The sequence below is a fragment of the Puntigrus tetrazona genome, chromosome 22, assembly GCF_018831695.1.
Source record: "Puntigrus tetrazona isolate hp1 chromosome 22, ASM1883169v1, whole genome shotgun sequence".
NCBI lineage: Eukaryota > Metazoa > Chordata > Actinopteri > Cypriniformes > Cyprinidae > Puntigrus > Puntigrus tetrazona.
The window spans coordinates 12245721-12269964 of NC_056720.1; the positions used below are offsets into that span (position 1 = coordinate 12245721).

The following is a 24244-nucleotide window of genomic DNA, read 5'->3' on the forward strand; positions in this document are numbered from 1 at the left end:
GTGTTTTATGAGATGAGATTTAAACAAAAATAGTACAGTATTAGGGAGATTATTCCAGAGTTTATTCCACAGTGAATTTTGATATTCTAGGTATTATCAAATGGCCAGAGTTTTGATAATGCTGTGGACGTGCAGGACTATAATGTAATTAGGGCCCGCTCAAATATCAAGGAGCTAAAACATTCAGACCTTTAAAAGTAATTAACAAGATTTTGAAATCTATCCAATGTTTAATAGGGAGCCAGTGCATTGTTGACAGAACCGGGCTAATATTGCTCTAGTAAAGACTCTAGCTGTTGCATTTTGGACCAGCTGAAGTTTCTTTATCAAACGCATGCAGAACAACCATCCAATAAAACATTACAATAGTCTAACCTCGAGGTCATAACCACATCTGCATTTGACGTTGAGAGCATAGGTCATAATTTGAATATGTTTTTGAGATGGAAAAACAGTTTTTAACTATGCATGAAGAAATATGCATGAAGAAGTATCATCAGTTTAGCAGTGAAAGCTAACACCATGTCTCCTGATAATATCTCCCAGAGGTAACATGTAAAGTGTAAAAAGTGACAGTCTCAGTGCTGAGCTTTGAGGTATTCCATATTTCACTTGTGAATGATATGATACATCCTCATTTACTGCTACAACCTGATAGCTGTCAGATAAATACGATTTGAACCATGTTAACGTGATGAACACAGCACTTAGATCTAATAGCACTAATAACGAGATACAACCACTTGTACAACCAGAAGATAGAAGCAGGTCATTTGTAACTAATGAGAGCAGTCTCAGTACTGTGGTACAGTCTAAATCCTGATTGAAAATGACACCAATTTTCTAGTATCTTTGACAGAAAAGGGAGAATCAAGATCAGTCTGTAACTGACTATGTCTTTGGGGTCAAGATGTGTTTTTTGAATGTGTTTTTTGGGGACATATCATAATGACAATGATGAATTAATAATAGTCAAAAATAAGATCTATGACTTCTGGAAGTAGCTCTTTTAATAGTTTAGATGGAATAGGGTCTAGCATACATGTTGTTGATTTAGATAATTGAACAATTCTGCCTCTCCTATAATAAACAATGAGCTGACAGCTCATACTTTTATCTCTGATAGTATTGATCTTGGAAGTAAAATAGTTCATAAAGTGTAATCTTGGAAAATATGAGCACCTTTTGATGTGTAACTGTCGTCAGATGCAACTCTCATATACTGTATTTGAGTTCATAACATTCACTTTACGGTTTAAAATGTCAAAAAATTGTTAAAATGTTCAGAGTAATCATTAGAATAAATAAGTAATATAAATCATAATCTGCAGTGCGCTAAGGAATTGAGCTAAATTTTGGAAGAATCTGGAATAAAGCATTCTTTTGTAGTGGAAGTGATGGTTCTACCATACTCCTAGCAAGGAGCAGAGTTTATGGTTTTTAGCTATATGGAGTTCACACAAGATTAGATAATAATCTGAAATATCATCACTTTTAATTTGCTTTTGACGTTTTCTGTGTTTTCTAATTCAGGACACAGACACAGTCTCTATAGTGTGATGTGTAGGTTAAAAAGAATCTATGTACTAAGATTGAACTGTCTTCTGTAACGTGAGACGGCTAGCAGATGGTTGGTTTAGCCAGACTGCTTTCTGACCTTGGTCCTAGTTAGTCAAGCATGAGCTCTAAGACTATGCTGCATATTTCTAGAGAGAAATGTCACGGTATGCTGTAAATTCTGTCAGAACTGCAAACAACAGAATGTGCGCTGTAGCACAATACTACAGAGTTTCTTCAAAAAAAGTAAATTGTGACATTTTAGACATTTTAATTGTCATCACATAAATCATCATATTGCACACTTGTAGTTGCCACTGTCTGCTACTATCTGTGACCACGGCAGTTATCTTGGCATTAAGAGAATAATAAGCTGTAAATGATTTATCTCTTCAGTAATTACATTATAAGTATGTCTCCCAATAAATCCAAAATGTAATCTTGGAAGTCTGTATATCTAGAGTGGCAGAGACATATTCCAGGTCATCACAAATTTTCATCCACTCATCTCCATTTCCATATATGTCGTGTCCAAATTTTTTTGGTGATCTGGTAGGTTGTGCCCTGTCCATTGCCCTGTCACTAGGATTTTGCTGATTTGCAAATATTAATTAACTAATAAAATTATATTTTTTACTTGTTGCATCAGAAAAATAAAAGTAATCGCATTTCCCCAACACTGATTTTAACTATTACTTATTATTATATTGTTATTGTAAAATAAAAGGCGATCACACATTTTCACTTGCAAGATATTTATTAGCATTGGACAGCATTATTTTACATACTGTACATGACAACAGAGATAATTTTTTCAATTAAGCTGTCAAGAAACAATCAAATATGTATTAACATAGTTCAACATTTTCGTCTTAAAAATGCAAAATGTTATTTTTATGTCTTATTCTTCCCTGATATGCTTCTGGATCCAGGAGAGAACGTCCTCATCAATATGAATGGAAAGAGATCCATCTTGATTGATCGGAACGGTGAAGGGGAGAGGAATACCCATTCTTGACATTGTCATCTAGAAAAAGCATGTGGGAAATTAATAAATTGTGTTTTCCTTTTACATCTTTATGAGGTTTAATAATTTAAAGGGAAAACATTTTACCTCTGGAATCCTGGCAATGACATTCAAGGACCTCTGAGTTGGCAAGGCTGCAGTAAGTTCAATCTCTTTCTCACTGTTTGTTGCTCTTTCGAGTCTGAATCCCGCCTGGTAAGCCGCCATAGAGATGTGTTTGGACATTCTAAATGGGATGAGATACACAGATAATAAAAATAATTAAATCAATGTCCTTTTCTACTTTATACAATTGTTGTTCTGTGCTGATAAACATTACTTTTTAGCATAGGTGGTGACAATAATGGGCAGCCTCTCCCATTCCAGCTCTAAACGTGCAGCAGGGAATTCACCCAGTACACCAGCCTCAGCTTTAGCAGTGATTGCATACTGCTGGCACTCTGGACCCCAAGCAAACTTGGCCTGACAAACAGATTTATGATTAATTATGGCCTGAGAAAAACTTATTCACAACATTTTTTAAAATCACACTTCCAGTCTTACAGTCACTTTGTGCTTGCTCAGCAGAGCACCATCAACACAGATCTTCTGGTTGTCATTTTCAGCGAGGGAAGAAACAACAAGTTGCACTCTTGCAGTTGGTCTGTCAAAGTAAGCAGCAAGTTGGTAGCCCAGCAGTTTGTGGTCAACTCTCACAGCACGGGCAATGACAGCAAAAACAGGTGGAACTGTATTTCCAAGGAACTTGGCCTGTAAACATAAACCATACAAATTTTAAATGTCATACTTTCATTTGGCGTTTTGTGTGGTTATTATTAAACAAATGCCACTGATTCACCTGTTTCTGGATACGCTCAAAGCTAGATCCAGAACTTCCACTGCTAACTGCCTTTGAGGCTCCATGGGTTGCCAAGTACTGCAAGCAAAGTAGTGTTATGGACACAGATTTTTGATAATCTAAAGCCAATATATTGTTACCAATATTATTTTAAGTAGTTACTCGATCTTTGTGGAATTTCCTGAAAGGCTCCATGATGGTGGCAGTCTGAAAATTCATACAAAATGATTTAGTGAGAATTAATATACATGCTTATAAAACATACATTGGTTATTTAAGCAATACATGTCATTCCTTGTCCTCACCTTAGACATGCGAGAGCTAGACATGGAGGAGCTTGAACTGCTGCTGCTGCTGCTGCTGCTACGGCTGCTGCTGCTGCTTTTGCTTTCAGAAGAGACGGGTCTGTTTTTATCTTCAGTCTCCAGGATTTCCTTCAGTTTCAACAGGAAAGCCTTTCCTTCTGGAGACTCCTCATCAATGAGACTGATTTGCTTAAGAAGCCTCTCAGCAGCTCTAGGACCAACTTGAACTTCAAGCTCCAGTCTTTCAACAGCAGGACCTTCAGCTACAGCCAAAACAACGGACCTTGATTATCATTGTGTTTGAAAATCTTTGAGTTTCACAAATGTAATAATTTCTGTAAGTATACCTCTTGACACTGCAGCACGGGCTGAGTGTTGTCCAAGTATGTAGTACAGAGGAGCATTTTTGATAAAAGCAGCATTGTGAGAGTGCACCTCAACGCATCCCTTGATTTCAATGTATGGGACAGCAGCACAGAGAGTCTGGTGGAATGGAGCAGGTGCTCTTACAGTAGCCTCAGCTGAATTTTCAGAAGACTGGAAAGAAAAAAAAAATTCAAGTCTTTCCACTATGCAGTTTGAAGTAAATGTTAGCAAGTTTCAAATATTATTTAAAGCTTACCAAATCACCAGCATAAGATGCCTGAGAGTTTTGCACGGATATCTCAGGTACCAAGGGAACGGTTCTTTCAGCAGTAGGATCTTCAATGTTTCTGACCACAGCAACAGTCTCAAAGCTGTTGGAATGAGAAAAGTAAAAAATATTTCACAAAAGAGCTGTTACAACAAACATCTTTTTTTCACAGACAACACTAAGATTTCATTACCTTGCATCAGCAATATGTTCAGGAAGCTCAACAGGCAGAGCCTCGACCTTGTAGTTGCCCTTGAGAATGTCTGCTCTTGCAGCCACTTTACCAGGTGCAATTGTACGAATCTTTCCTCTTGCCATAACAGCAGCTTGGATCAAGGCAGTGTTCACTCCCATCACAGCAAAGGTCTGGAGAGCAACACTGAAATAAAAATAAGAGAAATTGTTTGTCAAATAATTGTTGTATACTTTACATGTCTCTGTACATTATCAATGCAAAAGTGTACCTTGGTCTAGCTTCAGCTTGGAGTTGAACATCAGTCTTCTTAAGTTGCTCAAAAGTCATGGTCTCAATCTGCTCAGGAAGGGGAGGTGTAATGGTGGCCTGAACTGGAAAAGTAAATAAAACACTGTCAACCTAAGAAGTAATAATCTCACATCAGAGTAAAGTTTCTAAAAGTTCTAAGAAAAAAACGTACCACTGACACTTGCAGCAGCAACAGCAGCAGTATACAAACTGAACTCCATGGGTACACCAACTGCTGTTGGCATGATACGACGCACTTCAGCTGCAAGCAGTGGTTTGGCATACTGCCAGGAAATTCCTTCCTGCAATGATTTAAGGGCCGCCTTCAACAGTTCACGTGGTTTGGGTCCAGTCACAATCTGGGGATAGGGTTTAAATGTCAAAAGTCAATAGTGCAAATTTTTCATGAAACAAATCTCAAAAAGATGGTAACGAGAAGGGAGAAATGATCAACAGCACAATACCGGTATAGCTTCTTCAATGATGGTCTTGTCAACATTGACAAAACCTACTTCTTGCCCAAATAATCTGATGTAGGCTGAAGCCAATGGCTGATTGGTTGGCAGGGCCTTCCAATTCGCAAGCTTGGAGGATTAAAACAGAAACGTAATACATATTGCAATACATATTGTCAAATTTACAGTATAATATTACTTAAAAGGGCAAAACAAAAGACAAAAACTTACTGCTCTCACGGTTCGCTTAATCTTTGTGATATGGTCAACACTTTGATCTGCAGCAGGAGATTGCAGAAGAGCCTCCTGGATTCCTTCAGTTCTCACACCAATCTTTTAGAGGAGATCAATAGTGTTCAAACATTGAAACATTTGAAACCATTAATAAAATAAAAAAATAAATCTTGGTTGCCCCACCTCAAGAACATCAGCAGCAGCTCCAGCCAGATAAGCACGTGCTTTAGCTACAACAGCTCTGGGCAGGATGGTGGCAGCATCATTGATCATGTAGGCACTGCCAGCAGCTCCAATCATAAGAGGAGCTGCACAGAAACAGAAATAAAATGCAGTTATTAAATGTTCAGTGTCAGTAGACACCCAGAACATAACTATTAGACTTACTATGATAGAAGTCCAGCTGAAAGGCTCTGCTGAAACGGAAGCTAAGTCTGTCCAGCTTGCGGCTCATAAGCTTGACGGCAACATTAGCTGCACCAGCACTGAAATGGACAACCATTGTTACTATTGGTTTGTATTCATTTGACATGATGAAGTAAATGAAATTTTGTTTTTCTTACACAGCTGCCATATCAGGAGCAGTGATTCTGGTCAAGGACTTGATGTGGGAATAGGCAAAGCTTGCAACATGCATGTTGGTTTCAGTCTTCAAAGCACCAGCAAGACTGGAGACGAGAGCCACTGATGGCTTGGTCTCAAACAACACAATACAAGCAACCATGCGCACTTCTGGGTGGAGAGCCCTATCCAATGCAAGCTGTAAGGCCACTGGCTGAACCTGAGGCAGGAAACAAAGTCAGTTTATTACTTGAAAAAAAATTACCAATTTACAGTAATTCATTCTTACGTCTGTTACTTACAAGTCTGGGCTCTTTCTTGGCAATGTTCCTCAAGGCCAAGATGGCATCAACCTGAACTCTTAGGGGCAGAGAGTTAGCTGCAGTTCTCAGTCCAGGCAGGAGCTTCATGATGGGTTTAAGACTAGCAGGGTGACCAGCATTGCCCAAAACTTTCAAAGCCAGGGTGATTTCAGGAATGTCATTCTTTGAAGTTGCCTCTGCAGCAATATCGTGGATGGGCTGAGAAGATTGAGGCATATCCAGTCAGACAAATATTAAAAAGAAAGTTTTTGAAAATAATCAAAAACCTGAGGTGTTTACCCTGAGGAGCTCAGCAGAGCAAGTGGGAACTGCAACACAGTGCTTGGCGATCATGGAACCATATCCAAGCATGACAACTTCACGGAGAGCTGGGATCTTGGCAATTTTCTCATGCAAAGCCAAACTCTGTTTAATAAGATTTGAAATTATTATTTATGGCAAAATTTAATGAACAGCATTTTGAGTATAGTTACATGTACCCACAGCAGTTAACTGGATGGTTTCCAGATCAGCCGTGACCATTTGCAGAGCAACCACAAGAGCCTGAATAAACTCTGGAAGAGTAAGTTCACCAGCCAGGAACTTCTCCTTGAGCAGTTTTACAATGACTGGTGTGCCAACAGCAGGAAGAGCATCTAGAAGCCAGCGCCTAAAGGGATTAAATTATAAAAATGTTTTCTTAATAAAAGTAAATAGCGCCATTGTACTCTAATCCTATTAATTTAATGCTGACACATTGTACCTGTAAGCTGGTTTGTCCTTGAACTGAGCCCAGATAGCCTCAATGTTTTCTAAGGTGGCAACACGCAGGAGCTGGATGAGCTGAATAAACTTAAGGGGGGCATCATCATGGACCATGGCCACATTGTTTGCAACAAGATGCTTTAGGACTTCAATAATCTAGAGAGAGTAACAGCAATGCTCTGTTGACATCTTTAACATGGATCAAAGGCTTTGAATAATTTTTAAAGAAAAGCTTTTTATGTATGAGTTATACCTGGGCTGGTGCATCACTGATCTTCATCATATGAATGGGGGACTGAAGAATCTCAGTTGCAAACTCATACTGCAGGGACCCACGGGCCAAGTAATCAGCTTTGATTGGAACGATGGGGGTCTTCTCCATTTCAACAAAAGTCAATGTTTGTCTGAAAAAAATATTCATTTCTGAGAGTAAGTTTCATTTTTAAATGTAAAGTTAATGCAGTATGTTAGGAATATTTTTCATATTTCACATTTGTAATAAAAATCTCATAGCTGATCATACTTTGCTTCCATCATTGCAGCACCATGAATCTCATTTAAGGGTGAAAACTGATGCACTTCCTCAACTGTTGCTTCAGCGATCAGTACACCGGCGGCAGCTGGTTTCATGATGTAGTTGTAAGTTGCAGTTTCAATCAGACTCTTGACCCGCTGTTGAGAGAATAGTATATAACGAATGTACCTCTTTTTTGAGAAAATTGAGTAAATATTTAGATTCATTCCAGTCTTCTTCATTACCTCTGTGCATTCAGCACACCTCTCAGTGTATGCCAAACCGACATCCTTTATGATTCTCTCCTGGCAGTGACTCAGGTCCTTAGACTTGGTGACAGTGATGTGGTTGGCCTTTGGATCCTCGTTGATGACATAGTGAGTCCTGCACACTCCCTGAGCTCCGGCCTTAAAGGACAGGTTAAAAATGAGATACAGAGCTCAAAAAGGCACAAATAATGCCTTAAACAATAGGATCACTTTCTTACCTCTTGCAGCTCATAGATGTTTTGGGTCTTCTTGAGGTTGAGCTGAAGGATGTTGAGGATACCTCTGTGCAAGTTCATGACTGTAGGGGAAACTCCTGCTGGGGCAAATACCTTTCCAACCACACCATTGGCATACTCAAACTTGATGGGAATCTGAAGCTGAGCAGCCAGTGCTGTAGTGAGCTTAGTGGCAGGAACAAATTGATCCTTGGGCCAAATGCCAGCATACTCGTGGAGTAGAGGATCCATCAGCTGTAAGGAAACATCTTCACTTTAATGAGGGCATCAGTAATAGTTAATTATGGCAAAAACAATTTGTGTGTTGTTGTTGCCATTTAGTGTGGAGTTCATATTAACCGTTACCTTCATCAGAAAGGTGTTCTCTGACACAGCACTGAGGTGAACCTTGCTGCTGACTTTTATACCTGCTCTGGCCAGACCTTCTTGAGGAAGACCACCCAAGAGCAGAGCTTCATACTTGTATACATAGGTCTTATCGAGGGCAAACTCAGGCACTAAAAAAGGTAGAATATTTAAAAAATATAGAATAGAATGCAGTAGTTGTATCAGTTAAATTATCAGTTTAAAAAATACCAAAAATATTATGTCAAATGACATTGCTTACCAAGGTTGATCTGTTGACATGCTAAAATAAACAAATGAGAGAATATGCTTTGACAATTGCTTGTCTAATTAACATTTGAAAAGGTTCTAAATGTACTTTCATAAAAAAAAAAAATCTTTAAAGAAAACAAAAAGAAGAAGACCTTAAGTAAAACATTTTACTTACCCACAAGGGCCACAGTCAGGGCAAGCACAACAGCTCTCATGGCTGGTGGTTTGTAAAGAACTCCTCAAAGCATTAGATCTTTTATAGTGGTGTCTTGCTGACTAACTATCAATTTTTTTGTTAAATATTAACAGATGTCTTTAGATCCATGTCAAAAAGTACGTAAGATGTGACTTTTGGTTGGCCAGCTACTCTGAACATTGATATCAATTAAGTTAGGTTACCCTAGCCTGTCATGTCATTTTACAGAACAATGTTCAGTGTCAGGATTCTATGTCCTAATTTACAAAATCCTTATGAAGCTAAAGGAAAGGCTAACTTTAGTTTATTAAATATACATGACTGCATTTATATTTTAAGGTTTTGCACATATGTTACGTATATTACAGTGTATATACAGTATTTTTTACATTTAAAATTAATATATATTATAATAATATATATTAGCCACAACTGTACTATCCAAATATCCAACACTGGATTCATTTATAAAGAGAGACAATTAGAAATGGATGATTTTTGGATTGTCCTCAACAAAAAGGTTTCCTCAAGAAAACACCTCAGTTGCACAGAGCAGTTTAATCCTATTGATAGTCTCATTTGCACTGATGGTAGTATTGCATTAAAAATACACTTTGCTCTTATTTTTTGTAGCTTTTTGTTCTCAAAGTACACAGTGTTGAAAGATTTGGGATAAGGCTATCAGTTTTAGGTTAGGTTACCCTGGCTCAATCATTGAACTTGTTAAAATCAATATTACAGTTAAGAGCATGTCCCGTTCACATTTTAAATATATTATCCTTTTGATAGAACTTAATTGTACAGTATGTGTACTTCCGTGGTACATACAGTACATGGTTAATATCTTGTACCTACATGAGAGCGAGTGGTAACACAAGGTAGCACCTATGGGAAAACATGGTATTATATGGTAACAAACAAGACACATACTGTACATGGTATACATGTGGTAAATATGCCATACTTACAAACAAGTGTGTGTAATAATGATCGCTTACATGTGTTAGTATATGGTAACTAATACAACACAATACTGTACTTACCATTGGTATATACATGGTAAAGTTTAACAAAGATTTAAGGACTCTTCATTCCTGTGTAATGTTTAAATAAAATGGTGCACTTTATTTTGCAGTCCTGTTTCCATATACTTACTATACTTACTATGTACTGGTGTACTTAAGTATTAGTTAGTGTACAGTATAACTTACAGTATTAAGTTATGTGTTACCCATGTTGGTACTTATTTAGTAATTGATTTTAGGTGTCATTGCAGTTAACTTGCCTTATCTTTAATGGCACTGATTATCTTAACTAATTGAAGGGATTTTTTGATGATATACAATCCTAATAATTATGTGCATATTTTATTTTGGAATTATACAGTAGGACTTTTATTTGCAATTGCAACTCCTGATTGTCATGTGTCAAAGTCTCTATAAATCTCTATTAATCTTTTAAAAATGGCTGTGTCTGCAGTTACTGCCCCACCCAACTTCCCAAGTTTCAAACTGCAGTGTCTACACACAAAACATGCACGTACATTTTAGCTCCAGTTATAACTTTAATCAGCTGACATCAAAAGATTGCCATCAAATCAGTTAAGGCATACATAGGTAGATACCTTTATTCATAATTTCTGTCCATTTTTGTATATCTGTTAGATGTCTGTATAATATATTGCCTAAATGCACATAATGGCTGTAAAAATATAATCAGTGATGAGATTGTAATGCAATTCATGTTTTGGTGAGGATGACTGCTTATATAAATTAAATGTTACCAAAACAGGTTTAAATGAGCATTGTATTTTAAGTTGCAGAAAAAAAAATTGAAAGATGAAATCAGAATCAGAAAGAGGAATGAATTTGTCTTGTTGACAAAAGCTTATAGTCCACGGACAGGAAGAAAAAGTAGCAAGACACAGATAACAAAATAAACAAGTGATTAAAAATATATTTAAATTGAACTTCCTCAGTTGGTGAAGGAAGTACATTTTTAACAGTCACTGTGATTGTCCCACTTCAAGTCTTGAGATATTGACTCCACTGTCATTATAATGCTGTCCATAATAGTGAGTTGCCATGCAAAGCCCACAATCACATTCACTGTTTTAAGCGTGTTCAGATCCAGTTTAAGACTGCACCAGACAGTCATCTGCTCAACCTCTTGTGTGGAAGCAGACTCCTCAATGTCCTGCATGAAGCCGATAGTGTAACGCCAATAGTTTGAGGGGTCAGTAGTGGTGCAGTCATTGGTGTACAGGAGAACAGCAGTGGGAGGAGAACACATCCCTGGGGTGCGCCAATGTTTAGGTTTTGGCTGTTAGATGTGAAATGACCAATTCTCAATAGCTGTTGCCTATCTGTCAGAGAGCTGGTGATCCAGCGAGAGAGCTAAAAACAGAGCTGGGTTAGTTTGACCTGGAGGAGTGTTGGAATGATGGCATTGAAGGCTGAATGGAGTTGTGTAGAGAGATGTTTAGAGCAGGTGTGGGGTGTGAGACCAGTTTCAAATCTACAATAAATCTTATTCAGGTCTTCAGCAAGTTGTGGATTCACCTCTGTGCTGGGGGATGGTGTCAAGTAGTTAGTAATGTCTTTTAGGCCTTTCCCTACTGAAGCCATGTCACTAGAAGATAACAGGTACTCTAGCTTCTTAGTGTAGCCCCAAAGCTACACTTTGACCCATTGTGGTGTAACAGTGAACTAAAATATTGTTGAAGGAGATTTTTCCTATTTCTATTGTACATTCATTCTATGAATCGCACGTATGCATATCAGAGAAAAGTGTTGTTGCTGTGTCTGTGTAAGTTTGTGCTTGCAGAGGCATATAAACACTAACAAGAATGAATAAAGAAAACTCCAGTTGATGAAGAGCATTTCAAGAACTAAATTGCACGTCTATTTCAAGACTGATTCTATGGTACACTTTAGACATTTCACTAACAGTAAGTAACTTTACAACTACATGTCAGCTAGCAGTTAGTGAACTATTAGTATGCTATCTGCTTAATATCTTCTAACACTTTACTTTGATGGGTGCACAACATACAACATACTCGGTATCAGAAACTTTGCAAGTATATGACAACTTATTATACTAGCCCTAAACATACTCTAAACGTTTAATCTGAAAGTCGGCATGCAATCAAAAACTAATTACTTGTGTTAAACAGTCAACAAAAGTTTTAATTCTATTCATTGATTAAAATCTGTCTGCTTGTATCTGATTTCTGCATCACATGTGGATTGTTAAAGTGATAGTTCACCCAAAAATACAAATTCTCTTGATTTACTCACATTCATGCTGTCCCAGATGTTTATGACTTGTATTTATATTTTTAATTGAGTAGAAATTTCACTGAGTTTCTGTTTTTTAACTCCATGTATTAGAACACCCACATTTCAAACTCCAACCAATTACCAACAGATGGAACCAAGTACACTTTTTACAACTAATTATATGTATGTATGTATGTGTATGAAATTAATGTAGAAACTGTGGTATTGGTTAATTTTATTAAATAGTTTATATGTATGGTAGTATTCAACATCTGTAACACTATTTGTCTCAAACCAATTTGCTTATATTTGCCTACATACTGAAGTTTATAAACGCAAAAAAGGTAATGTCAAGTAAATAGTGCTTATTTTAGCATTGTCACACAACACAGGGAGTGGACCAAAGACGGGATGGAGAGAAACAATGACGAGACAGTTTTATTGAGAATTGGTAAACAAACAAATCAGAAAAGTTTAATCCAAACAGAAGAGCCGGGATCCAGAGTCCAACAGCAAAGATACATGGGGATCATGAAGAGGCCATGAGCTAGCATAGAGGGGTGTGAACAGTAGATCCAATGAGGGTAAACTGAGGGAGTGATGCTTGTATATGGTGGATCAGATTGGAAACAAGTGGGGGTGATTAGAACTCTGGATCTGGAGGGTGGTGCTTCAGAGGGAGGTGGTTGTGGTGAATGCCTGACAATGAAGGTATGCACTAGAGACCTGCGCGGGACAGATTTTTTTTTCCCGCTCCCGCCCGCATGTAAATATTCAAGTTTTGTCCCGCTCCCGCCCGCATGTAAACATTAAAACTGTGCACACATGACGCTTCAGACCTGAAGTTCCAGACTTGTGGCTGCTGTATGCGAGTATTTTGCTGCATTTGTCGCAGCTCGCAAAGGGAAGGTGCTTTCCATACCGTCACATACTATAAAAAAACATTTCCAAATATCGGATTTCCCTTTGTTTGGCTTTGTAGTTCTGTATGTTCCTTTCTTTAATAATGAACTAATATCTGTAGCACTAAGCGCTCCACCTGTGTCATGCTCTTCAGACATTTTGCCTCGGTGTGGGTCTATGGTCTTTGTTCCTCGCAAGAACCACGTGAGAATTTACGTTATTTTGAGTTGTTCTTGTTGCTTTTGTGCAGCAGATAAATAATATTTTATTTCTTTTTAACAATTTAATTTTAAGATATTTCCATTTTGCGGAGTCCATAAATAATTTTATTCTCCCACAACCCGCACACACCAGGACCTTACCGCCCGCACCCGCGTTCACATATCAAATTTCGTCCCGCGCCACACTGGGTTGCGTCGGGTCCCTCGAGACCCGCGGTACTCCCGCGGGATTGCAGGTCTCTAGTATGCACGTTAATCACTCTAATATGGAATCCCTCAAATATGCTGTCTAATACAAAATATTATTATTATAATTATAATAGTACTTCCATTTTGTGGAGTCCTTGTAGGCTCAGTAGAAGTATAGCTATCCCAAATATTCCTTAGTACCATCCCTTCATAATAACTGTGACTTTTTTTTTTTGATTAAAAAGTAGATTCTTATCCAAGGGACAGTGTACATTCAAATAGTGCTGCGTTGAATTCATTGTACATTGCTATACTGACTAGTTTTTCCTTCTAAGAAATGTTTGCCTTTTTGGTGTAACCGGATAGCTTCTATCCAAACTTTTTGAGTAGTAAAGTAATACTTTATATATTTTACTTTAGGCTTTAGATTTTTACTTGACATGCAATGATACCCAAAATGGTGGTAATATTAAACTTGTGCTTAAGTTAATTGATAAAAGAGAAACTGCTGATTCAGTTTATGCTAATTTTGAGACTTGGTCCATAATTAAAAAAAAAAAAAGTATTTTCATTATGTTTTATTTTAATTATAAAAATATAAGAATTTGTCACTAAAAACCCCATTGGTGTGTGTTCCCCATATGGTGGTTAGAGCAGAAGTAGGCAACAGTAAGTAATCATGCATTAGTTGCAAAATAAAATAAAAATAGTAAACAGACACTTGAGAATGCTTCTTCGGATTTATTGCAATCAAGGTGTTCATTTACAGCATCTTCCAAAAATGTTGTATAAAGTATTACTCAGTCAAGAAGTCGGATTAAGCACACTGTTCAGTGCAGCGACAAGCCACATGAGCATCTGTAGTCTCTCTTAAGTCTACACTCTTCTCATATACTCCATCAAACATGTTGAGGTTGGAGTCTGGAACACAAGATATTATTTTTAAGAATTACTGAACTCGTATCAGTCAAATTGATCTGCAAACATGAAATGAGATGACTTACCAGTGGACAGGCAGTGGAATCCAATAGTGACAGGAGTGGTTCTGATTGGTGCACAGCCTGGGAGACAACGCAGCACAGGCTCAACAGAGTAGCATTTTGATTCCTGCCCATTCAAAATAGCCTTCTTTTCCAGCTTCACAGATTCAAGTTTCATGCGGCATTCTGATAGAGGAAAGACATTTGTTTTTGTTTTAAATGCCTTTAAAAACACATTTGGTAAAATACACAATATCAGACAAATCTTACGGCTGGCATCACGACAGCTTTCGGCAGGAAGCACCCATGAGTGAGCAAAGCTGACGGAACTCTTGGTCAGGTATCCACTGGGTGTAGTGTATTCCTGTCTGATTTCTCCATCAGCCTTTCCACAGAGTCCACAAGTCTGTCCCTTCATCCAGTCTGCAACTTGGATCTATACATTAAAAAATACATCAGGAAATACTCAAAGTCTGAATGATTAGATTTTGTTGCAGAAACTCAGCAGAGAAATGTTCATTAACTTGCAGTCACCTTCCAGTGACCATTGGCAAAGTAGACTTCCTGAAGTCCGTGACTAGGAGCATAAAGTGACAAACCATCAGCCTTCTCCCTGATCTGAATGGAGCCTAAATCAGAAGAGCATTTTAAATCACATTTTCTGAACATGTGTTATGTGAAGTAAGTCAAAGAGACCACATGGACCTACCTGAGGGATGCTGGTAGGGAAGGCTGCTGATGGGCACTTCCATTTCATTCATTTTAACTTGTGCATTGGAGCCCAAAGCATAAAAGTCGACATTGCTGTTAAAGATAGGTCATCAGTGGTAATGAAATGATGTCTACAGTAAATAAACCTGCATGTTACATGGATACCACTTCTCAAGAAAGTGAACTTACATGTCAGCAAGTTTAATGTTAAGGTGTTTTTTTTCAGACTCTGCATCCTTTTTCAAGAGAACTACAAATTTCAGCTCAGGTGTGCAATCCTGGGCCAAAACTTGGTAGCAGGAAATGGGCATTTCATTCTTGTACCTCCTGTTGTTGAATGTAGTGATTGCATCCTCCATCATGCTGCACTGAGCTAAAAAAAAAAATCAAAATCAAACATAAAGAAATAAAATATTAAAATATTTTCAGAATGTCATATTGAGTTTGTACCTGTGGTGTAATCATAGATATAGTTCTGGATTCTGAAAAGGGTGTCCTGATCAAAATTAATTGAAATACTTCCATCTGGATTGATGGGAACAGTGACAGGGAGATGAATAGCCATCCTTGACAGTGTCATCTAGAACAACAGAAAATTGTTACAGTGTTACTATTCCTTATTTTACTCTTTTAAAATATTTTTTAAAAGAATATTACTCGTCACTTACCTCTGGAATCCTAACAATGACATTCAGGGACCTCTGAGTTGGCAAGGCCACAGTCAGGTCGATCTCGTTCTCCTTGTTTGTGGCTCTTTCAAGCTTGAAGCCTGTCTGTAAAGCCGCCTTAGGTATGTATTTAGACAACCTGTTTGAAAAGATATGTGCAGGGAAAAAAATCAAACATAACATTTCTACAGTTACTACATAATAGTCCTCGATCATTGTGTTTACTTTTTGGCATAGGAGGTGACAATATTTGGAAGCCTTTCCAATTCCCACTCTAGACGGATAGCAGGGTATTCTCCAAGGATTCCGGCCTCAGCTTTAGTAGTGACTGCATATTGTTGGCACTCTGCACCCCAAGCAACCTTGGTCTGAAGCAGAAAATGTTTGTACAATTCAGACCAGTACACATCAAGTAAAAAATCTGAGAATTTTTACTTTTTGGAGAATTTCAGGCACACGAGACTTGACCTTACAGTGACTTTGTGCTTGCTCAGCAGGACACCATCAGCACACAACTTCCAGTTGTCATTCTCAGCAATGGAAGAAACAATGAGCTGCACTCTTGCAGTTGGCTTATCAAAGAAAGCAGCAAGCTGGTAGCCCAGTAATTTATGATCCACTCTAACAGCTCGGGCAATGATAGCAACAACAGGTGAAACAGTATTCCCAAGATATTTAGTCTGAAAGAATGAACAAACATTTGAAATTCCTTCAAGAAGTTGGACAGTCCTAAGCAGTTTTTGTTAAAGGCAAAACCAATCAGACCATTTATATCACCTGTTTCCGAATATTCTCAAAGCTGGATGCAGAGCTTCCACTGCTAACTCTCTTTGAGTCTCCATGGTGTGTCATGTGCTGCAAGAATTTTTTTTCTTTTTTAATTAACATATCTGGAAAGAACTATTTCTCCAAATAGAGATATATAGTTTTCATATACACTTTGAAAAGTAATGAGTACAAAATATTCCTTATTACCTGATCTTTGTGGAACTTCTTGAAGGGTTCCATGAGATTGGCAGTCTGCAAAAACATAAGAATGAATAAGAATAAAAGATACTGATAATATAAATGTTAGCTACCAAGCCATTAAGTGAGATCATATGTCCTCACCTCTGTCACATGAGAGCTGGACATGGAAGAGCCTGAACTGCTGCTGCTGCTGCTGCTGATAATACGGCTGCTGCTACTGCTTTTGCTTTCAGAAGAGACGGGTCTGTTTTTATCTTCAGTCTCCAGGATTTCCTTCAGTTTCAACAGGAAAGCCTTTCCTTCTGGAGTCTCCTCATCAATGAGACTGATTTGCTTAAGAAGCCTCTCAGCAGCTCTAGGACCAACTTGAACTTCAAGCTCCAGTCTTTCAACTGCAGGACCTTCAGCTACAGCCAAAATGACAGATCATTAGTTGTCATTTTACCTGAAAATGCTTTAATGAATGTTATGTTTTTTGTAAGTGTACCTCTTGACAGTGCAGCACGGGCTGAGTGTTGCCCAAGTATGTAGTACAGAGGAGCATTTCTGATAAAAGCAGCATTGTGAGAGTGCACCTCAACGCATCCCTTGATTTCGATGTATGGGACAGCAGCACAGAGAGTCTGGTGGAATGGAGCAGGTGCTCTTACAGCAGACTCAGCTGACATGTCATTATCAAGGACCTCTGAAGACTGAAACAGAAAATTAACAGGTACCATCCAAAGAAGTCTCACGTCTTTGACTTTAATGCTTAGCATATTTCCATATGTAGTGTACTGTACATGTGTGGCTTACAGAGCTTTGCACAGACATCTCAGGTACCAATGGAACAATTCTCTCAGCAGTGGGATTTTCGATGTTTCTGGCCACAGCGAGAGTCTCAAAGCTGTCGAAATAAGAATATATTGGAGGCAGATGTATTTCATCTGGCAGATCATTTCAATGCGGGCATAACTGAGATTTTATTACCTTACAGCAGCAATATGTTCAGGAAGCTCAACAGGCAGAGCCTCAACTTTGTAATTGCCCTTGAGAATATCTGCTTTTGCAGCCACTTTTCCAGGAGCAATTATACGGATTTCTCCTTTGGCCATAACGGCAGCTTGGATCAAAGCAGTGTTTACTCCCATCACAGCAAATTTCTGTATAGCAATACTGAAATAATAAATAGTGAGGTTATGTGTTTGAAAATCCTTGTTGCATACTGCACTTAATGCTTTTGTAAAAGTGTACCTTGGTCTAGCTTCAGCCTGGAGTTGAACATTAGTGTTCTTAAGTTGCTCAAGGGTCATGGTCTCAATCTGCTCAGGGAGGGGAGGTGTAATGGTCGCCTGAACTAGAAGGATAAACAGAACAATATATAACCTAAAAATCACCTCCTTATTTCCAAGGAAAGATTTTAAGAGAAATATATCTCACCATTGATGGATGCAGTACCAACAACAGCAGAGTACATACTAAGCTCCATGGGCAAACCAACTGCTGTTGGCCAGATTCGGCGCACTTCAGCTATAAGCAGGGGTTTGGCACGCTGCAAGGCAATTCCTTCCTGCAAAGCTTTCAGAGCTGCCTTCAACAGTTCACGTGGTTTGGGTCCAGTGGCAAGCTGAGGATAGTGTTAATGAAAAGACGCTAAATAAATCTAAAAAGAATTTAATAAATCAGGGTCAGACTGACCATAGAGTTATGCTAATATAAGAGATTACAAAAAGTGAACAGTACAGATATTGCGTGTTCAATGATGGTCCTGTCAATTGTGGCAAAAGCCACCTCCTGTCCAAACAGTTTGATGTAGGCTGAAGCCAGTGGCTGACTGGTTGGCAGAGCCTTCCAATTTATAAGCTGAAGGATTAAACAGAAATAATGAGTTTATTTTGAAAAATCATGTCTGAAATTTATTAGCAAACAATAAAGTATAAATAACTTACTGCTCTCAGTGTGCGCTTAATCTTTGTGATACGATCAACATTTTGTTCTGCAGCAGGAGATTTCAGAAGAGCCTCCTGGATTCCTTCAGTTCTCACACCAATCTGTGAAAGAATTAAGGTGAAGACTATCACAGGATTGTAAAACAAATAAATTAGATTTCAATAATAGAATTGGTTAAAATAGTTGTTCTGTTGTTGTTGTTAGTTTTTTTTTTATTTAATAATCCACCTCAAGAACATCAGCAGCAGCTCCAGCCAGATAAGCACGTGTTTTTGCTACAACAGCTCTGGGCAGGATGGTAGCAGCATCATTGATAATGTAGGCACTACCAGCTGCTCCAACCATAAGAGGACCTACACAGAAATACCATTAATGAGTAGGTAGTTTATGAAAAATCCAAAGCATATCTCAAATATCTTGGTTTTCAAGGCTTACTATGATAGATGTCAATCTTGAGGGCTCTGCTGAAATGGAAACTAAGTCTGTCCAGCTTAGGACTTAAAAGCTTGATAGCAACATGAGCTGCACCAGCACTGAAAGGGAAAACAACTTAATATCAGCTTATAATCACAAATGAAGACATAAAACACACTGAAAATTATACTTACACAGCTGCCATGTCAGGAGCAGTGATTCTGGTCAAGGACTTGATGTGGGAATAGATGAAGCTTGCAACCTGCATGTTAGTTTCAGTCTTCAAAGCACCAGCAAGACTTGACATAAGAGCCACTGATGGCTTGGTCTCAAACAACACAATACAAGCAACCATGCGCACTTCTGGATGGAGAGCCCTGTCCAATGCAAGCTGCAAGGCCACTGGCTGAACCTGAGGCAGGAAAAAAAGTTAGTTCATAATTAGAAAAAAATGTGCATAATCCAATTGTATAAACATTTTATTAATTTCTACAACATTGTATACTTACCAGTTTGTGATCTTTCTTGGCAATGTTCCTCAGGGCCAAGACGGCGTCAACCTGGACTCTAATGGGCAGAGCAGCAGCTGCAGTTTTTAGTACAGGCAGGAGCTTCATGATGGGTTTAAGACTAGCAGGGTGACCAGCATTGCCCAGAACTTTCAAAGCCAAAGTGATTTCAGGAATGTCATTTTTTGCAATGGCCTCTGCAGCAGTATCATGGATGGGCTGAAGAGTTTGAAACATATACAATTAGTAAACAGTAACAGTGTCAACTCTCTATAAGAAATTCATGACTTGAGGTGTTTACCCTAAGGAGATCAGCAGAGCAAGTGGGAACTTCAACACAGTGCTTGGCAATCATGGAACCATATCCAAGCATGACAACTTCACGGAGAGCTGGGATTGTGGCAGTTTTCTCATGCATAGCCAAACTCTGTTCAGTCAAACATGGGAATGATTAATTTGATTTAGCAAAACTTAAAAAATTGACTTTTGAGTAAAATTATATGTACTCACAGCAGTCAACTGGATGGTTTCCAGGTCAACCGTGACCATTTGCAGAGCAACCACAATAGCCTGAATGAACTCTGGAAGGGTAAGTTCACCAGCCAGGAACTTCTCCTTGAGCAGTTTTATAATGAGTGGTGTGCCAACAGCAGGAAGAGCATCCAAAATCCAGCGCCTAACAAATGTATTGTTTTAAGTAGAATATTTATAAGATTTCTCTTTAACCATAAGCTGCTGATGTTTTTCCCCCAAAATTGTACCTGTAAACTGGTTCATTCTTGAACTGAGCCCAGACAGCCTCAAAGTTCTCCAAGGTGGCAGCACGCAGGAGCTGGACGAGCTGAAGAAACTTAAGTGGTGCATCATCGTGGACCATGGCCACATTATTTACAACCAAGTGCTTCAGGACCTCCACAATCTAGAAAAAGGCAAGGGTCAGGCTTGACAGTTCAATGTGGATACATTTTCTTATGGATACATTTTCTTATAATCATAAGCTTTGATGCATTATGGGTAAATAAATGTTCACCTATACCTGTGCTTTTGGATCACTGATCTTCATGAGTTGAATGGGAATCTGATGAATCTCAGTTGCAAACTCATACTGCAGGGATCCACGGGCCAAGTAATCAGCTTTGATTGGAACAACAGGGGTCTTTTCATTCTCTAAAAATTCCAAGGTTTGTCTGTAACACAAGCACAAAATGTTCTGTACCTTCACATAAAAAAAATAAATGTGTTGTAAAATTGCTACTTAATATTTTTAATTGTCACAAAGTTCAAAAATACTTTGCTTCCATCTGGGCAGCACCATGAATCTCACTGAAGGGTGAGAACTGATGCACTTCCTCAACTGTTGCCTCAGCAAGCAGAGCACCAGTGGCAGCGGGTTTCATGATGTAGTTGTAAGTTGCAGTTTCAATCAGACTCTTGATCCTCTGTTGAGAGACAGGTAAGTATCCATTTTATTTATATTTGGTCCATGTATTATTTAAAAAATTTAAGCCCATGGTTGTCTTTTTCATTACCTTTGTGCATTCCACACATTTTTCAGCCAGTCTTAAGCCAGTGTCCTTTATAATTCTCTCCTGGCAGTGCTTCAGATCCTTAGACTTGGTGACAGTAATGTGTTTGGTTTTTGGATCCTCACTGATGACATAGTGAGTCCTGCACACTCCCTGAGATCCAGCCTTGAAGGACAAGTAAAAAAATAAGATTGCAGAACTTAAAATAGATACAAGAATTACTAGGATCACTTTCTTACCTCTTGCAGCTCATAGATGTTCTGGGTCTTCTTGAGGTTGAGCTGAAGAATGTTGAGGATACCTCTGTGCAAGTTCAGTACAGTAGGGGAGACTGCTTCTGGGGCAAATACCTTTCCAACCACACCATTGGCATACTCAAACTTGATGGGAATCTGAAGCTGAGCAGCCAGTGCCGCAGTGAGCTTAGAGGCAGGAACAAATGGATCCTTGGGCCAAATGCCAGCATACTCATGGATTAGAGGCTCTGTGAGCTGTAAGGGGACATTTTCAATTTTAATAATTGTGCAGTTGTTTGTAACAGAAGTGGTTAGCAGGGACATTTTAGTTGTGTTTTACTTAGAATTTCTATATCTTGCAATAGCCATTACCTTCATGAGGAAGGTGTTCTCGGTCATGGCACTGAGGTGAACCTTGCTGTTGACTTTTATACCTGCTCTAGCCAGACCTTCTTGAGGAAGACCACCCAAGAGCAGAGCCTCATACTTGTATACATAGGTCTTATCAGGGGCAAACTCAGGAACTGAAACATACATGAATGTATTTTAGTCTGTTTTAAAACATTTCTCATGTAGACATAGAAGTAATTTGTTACTTGAAATCAAACTAAATCATAACACTTACCATGGTTAATTTGTTGACTCGCTAAATAAAACAAAAAAGCCAATGAGATAAAACCCTGAAAATAAAGTTTTTGCAACTAAACAATGAGTTTTCAAAAATCTGACTTACCCACGAAGGCTAGAGTCAAGGCAAGCACAACAGCTCTCATGGCTGGTGGTTTGTAAAGAACTCAAGAAAAGTACAAACCTTTATAGTTTTGGTTTTTGCTGACCAAATATTAATTCTAAAATAATGATTAACAAATGTTTCTATGATTGCACCCTACACTGAGAACATACTTTGGTTAGTTAGATGTTTGACAAATAGATATAAATTAGAGGTTAGGTTACCCTGGCCTTTAATTGTGTCATTCTTCAGCCAAAGTCCACAGTGAAACGTGGACTTATTTTTCCAATTAAATCATTATTTTAGTTCATGAAAGATCATTTAGAAAACTTCATATTTTCCTATTGATTTATATATACAATACAAATATTATTGTACATTAAATAAATGGTAATTACGTATACTGAATAAAATACAACAGCCATGTATTTTAAGGTCACTTTACATGATAATTTATTTCACACTCATTGATCCCATACTCTGTTCAACACTTTATTAAATTTTAAATTACTGTAGTAATACCTTAGTAGTAGTTTACAACTGGATGAAAGTTGAAAGGGCAATGTTACACATCATGTAATTTTGACTTGGAACAAAGCAAATAACTCCAGTAATCATTGTCACTGTTTTAAATATTGATAAGCATCCAAAGAGAGATATGATGAGAAAATTACGTTGAAAGAATGTGTCATTCATGAAACAATATACTGTAATGAGGTTTGGAGAGTGGAAGGAAGAAGACAAGGTTGGGTTACTGAAGCTACTTCAGTTAAAGTACAAACAGAACAGACAGTCCAAATACCGTAAATTCTGGACTATAAGCCACTACTTTTTTCATAGGTTTTGAACCATGCGGCTTATACAAAGGTGCGGCTATTCTGCAGATTTTTTCCCACCGCTAGGGGCGCTCTAACCAGAATTAGAATCAAAACTAAGACAAAATAAATGCAAAGAAGAATACGCTGGTTCAAGAAGAATACGCTAGTTCCTCTCTAGCAGATATAAGTCGGTAGAAGCGGATAGAAGGACGACAAATGACCAATCCTGTCAAACTCTATCTTTTCAAATCCTCACCCCTTCATCATGGAACCCACACGAAGAAGTTCGTATGATGCAAGTTTTAAGTTGAAGGCCATCGATCTCGCTATACAAGAAGGAAACAGCGCTGCCGCTCGGAAGCTTAGCGTCAATGAGTCTATGGTGAGACGCTGGAGGAGGCAGCGGGAAGAGCAAAACTTTTTTAAATAGAGCGGATGCGGCTTATATGCAGGTGCGGCTTTTTTTTTGTTTTTGTTTTTTTTTTTTAATAGAGCGGATGCGGCTTATATGCAGGTGCGCTTTATAGTCCAGAATTTACGGTAATCACTTTGTTTCTCAATAGTTCATAGGCCTCAGACTACGTCTACATGAAGCCAGAGCTCTCCCTTTCATATCTTTTCATGTCAAGAAATAGCTGTCCACACAATACCACAAAACAATTTAGTATGCATGCCAGACCAGCATGCGGCACTGTACTTCTGCCACAGAGATGCACTAAAAACAGAAGAAGACTAGGCACATAATGTCTTGATGTTAGTTAATATAGCCCAAATATGGAATTTCGAAGGCAAAAAGTAATTGAAGGATAATTCTGGGAGCCATGATGCAGTGTTTATTGCAAATTGCACAAAATGAAATGACCAAAAATTTTTCATCACATCAAATAGACTTGTATATAGAAAAGAAAAGCATTTTCATAGATTTGCGTATAACAATGCTGCAGAGAAAAAAAAACAGCGCCACAAATTTGTGGTATTTTGGTGAGTTTGTGAGTTTTAATTATTACAAAGCAACATTTAGTTAAAAAGGGACAGCTTAACAACTATGGGATAACTATGTATAGGAATAATGACAGTTAAGGATATTTATCAGTCTTGGCAATTTATAAATTACAATTACATTGATGCATTATGTCGTAATATTTTAACTCACATTAACATATGCAGTTGTGTATATGATGAT

General features: G+C 38.2%; 2 protein-coding genes across 2 annotated transcripts; both read right to left on the bottom strand.

The window, feature by feature from the left end:
• Positions 1-2458: 2458 nt before the first annotated feature.
• LOC122327080 (vitellogenin-like) lies at positions 2459-9026 on the bottom strand. The gene is made up of 28 exons (XM_043222254.1): positions 8954-9026; positions 8789-8809; positions 8527-8678; positions 8164-8415; positions 7922-8083; positions 7686-7834; positions 7416-7566; positions 7161-7318; positions 6902-7067; positions 6698-6823; positions 6398-6616; positions 6098-6315; positions 5922-6019; positions 5718-5842; positions 5532-5633; positions 5310-5429; positions 5018-5204; positions 4826-4928; positions 4555-4740; positions 4350-4464; positions 4075-4264; positions 3728-3990; positions 3585-3629; positions 3423-3500; positions 3128-3334; positions 2904-3046; positions 2672-2810; positions 2459-2584 (listed from the first exon to the last, which is right to left on the bottom strand). The coding sequence occupies exons 1-28, from the start codon at positions 8991-8993 to the stop codon at positions 2459-2461; spliced, it is 4041 nt and encodes a 1346-aa protein (XP_043078189.1). The 5' UTR covers positions 8994-9026.
• A 5362-nt stretch (positions 9027-14388) lies between these two features.
• LOC122327050 (vitellogenin-like) lies at positions 14389-22301 on the bottom strand. The gene is made up of 34 exons (XM_043222223.1): positions 22247-22301; positions 22139-22159; positions 21886-22037; positions 21517-21768; positions 21281-21442; positions 21042-21190; positions 20788-20938; positions 20513-20670; positions 20262-20427; positions 20053-20178; positions 19752-19970; positions 19437-19654; positions 19264-19361; positions 19057-19181; positions 18828-18929; positions 18622-18741; positions 18319-18505; positions 18133-18235; positions 17869-18054; positions 17677-17785; positions 17387-17582; positions 17041-17306; positions 16906-16950; positions 16708-16785; positions 16404-16610; positions 16156-16298; positions 15931-16069; positions 15713-15842; positions 15452-15635; positions 15261-15355; positions 15086-15180; positions 14822-14987; positions 14576-14737; positions 14389-14492 (listed from the first exon to the last, which is right to left on the bottom strand). The coding sequence occupies exons 1-34, from the start codon at positions 22284-22286 to the stop codon at positions 14389-14391; spliced, it is 4854 nt and encodes a 1617-aa protein (XP_043078158.1). The 5' UTR covers positions 22287-22301.
• Between the last annotated feature and the right edge of the window lie 1943 nt (positions 22302-24244).

Excerpts from the sequence above, each read along its gene's own strand:
- LOC122327080 (XM_043222254.1), bottom strand. The coding sequence starts at position 8,993 with ATGAGAGCTGTTGTGCTTGCCCTGACTGTGGCCCTTGTGG. Across the intron at positions 5,205-5,309 it reads TCATTGAAGAAGCTATACCG|ATTGTGACTGGACCCAAACC; the intron begins GTATTGTGCTGT and ends CCCTATCCCCAG. Across the intron at positions 4,465-4,554 it reads GAACATATTGCTGATGCAAG|CTTTGAGACTGTTGCTGTGG; the intron begins GTAATGAAATCT and ends TCATTCCAACAG.
- LOC122327050 (XM_043222223.1), bottom strand. The coding sequence starts at position 22,286 with ATGAGAGCTGTTGTGCTTGCCTTGACTCTAGCCTTCGTGG. Across the intron at positions 21,191-21,280 it reads AATGTGTGGAATGCACAAAG|AGGATCAAGAGTCTGATTGA; the intron begins GTAATGAAAAAG and ends GTCTCTCAACAG. Across the intron at positions 15,181-15,260 it reads TCCCTACCAGCATCCCTCAG|GCTCCATTCAGATCAGGGAG; the intron begins GTAGGTCCATGT and ends CTTCTGATTTAG.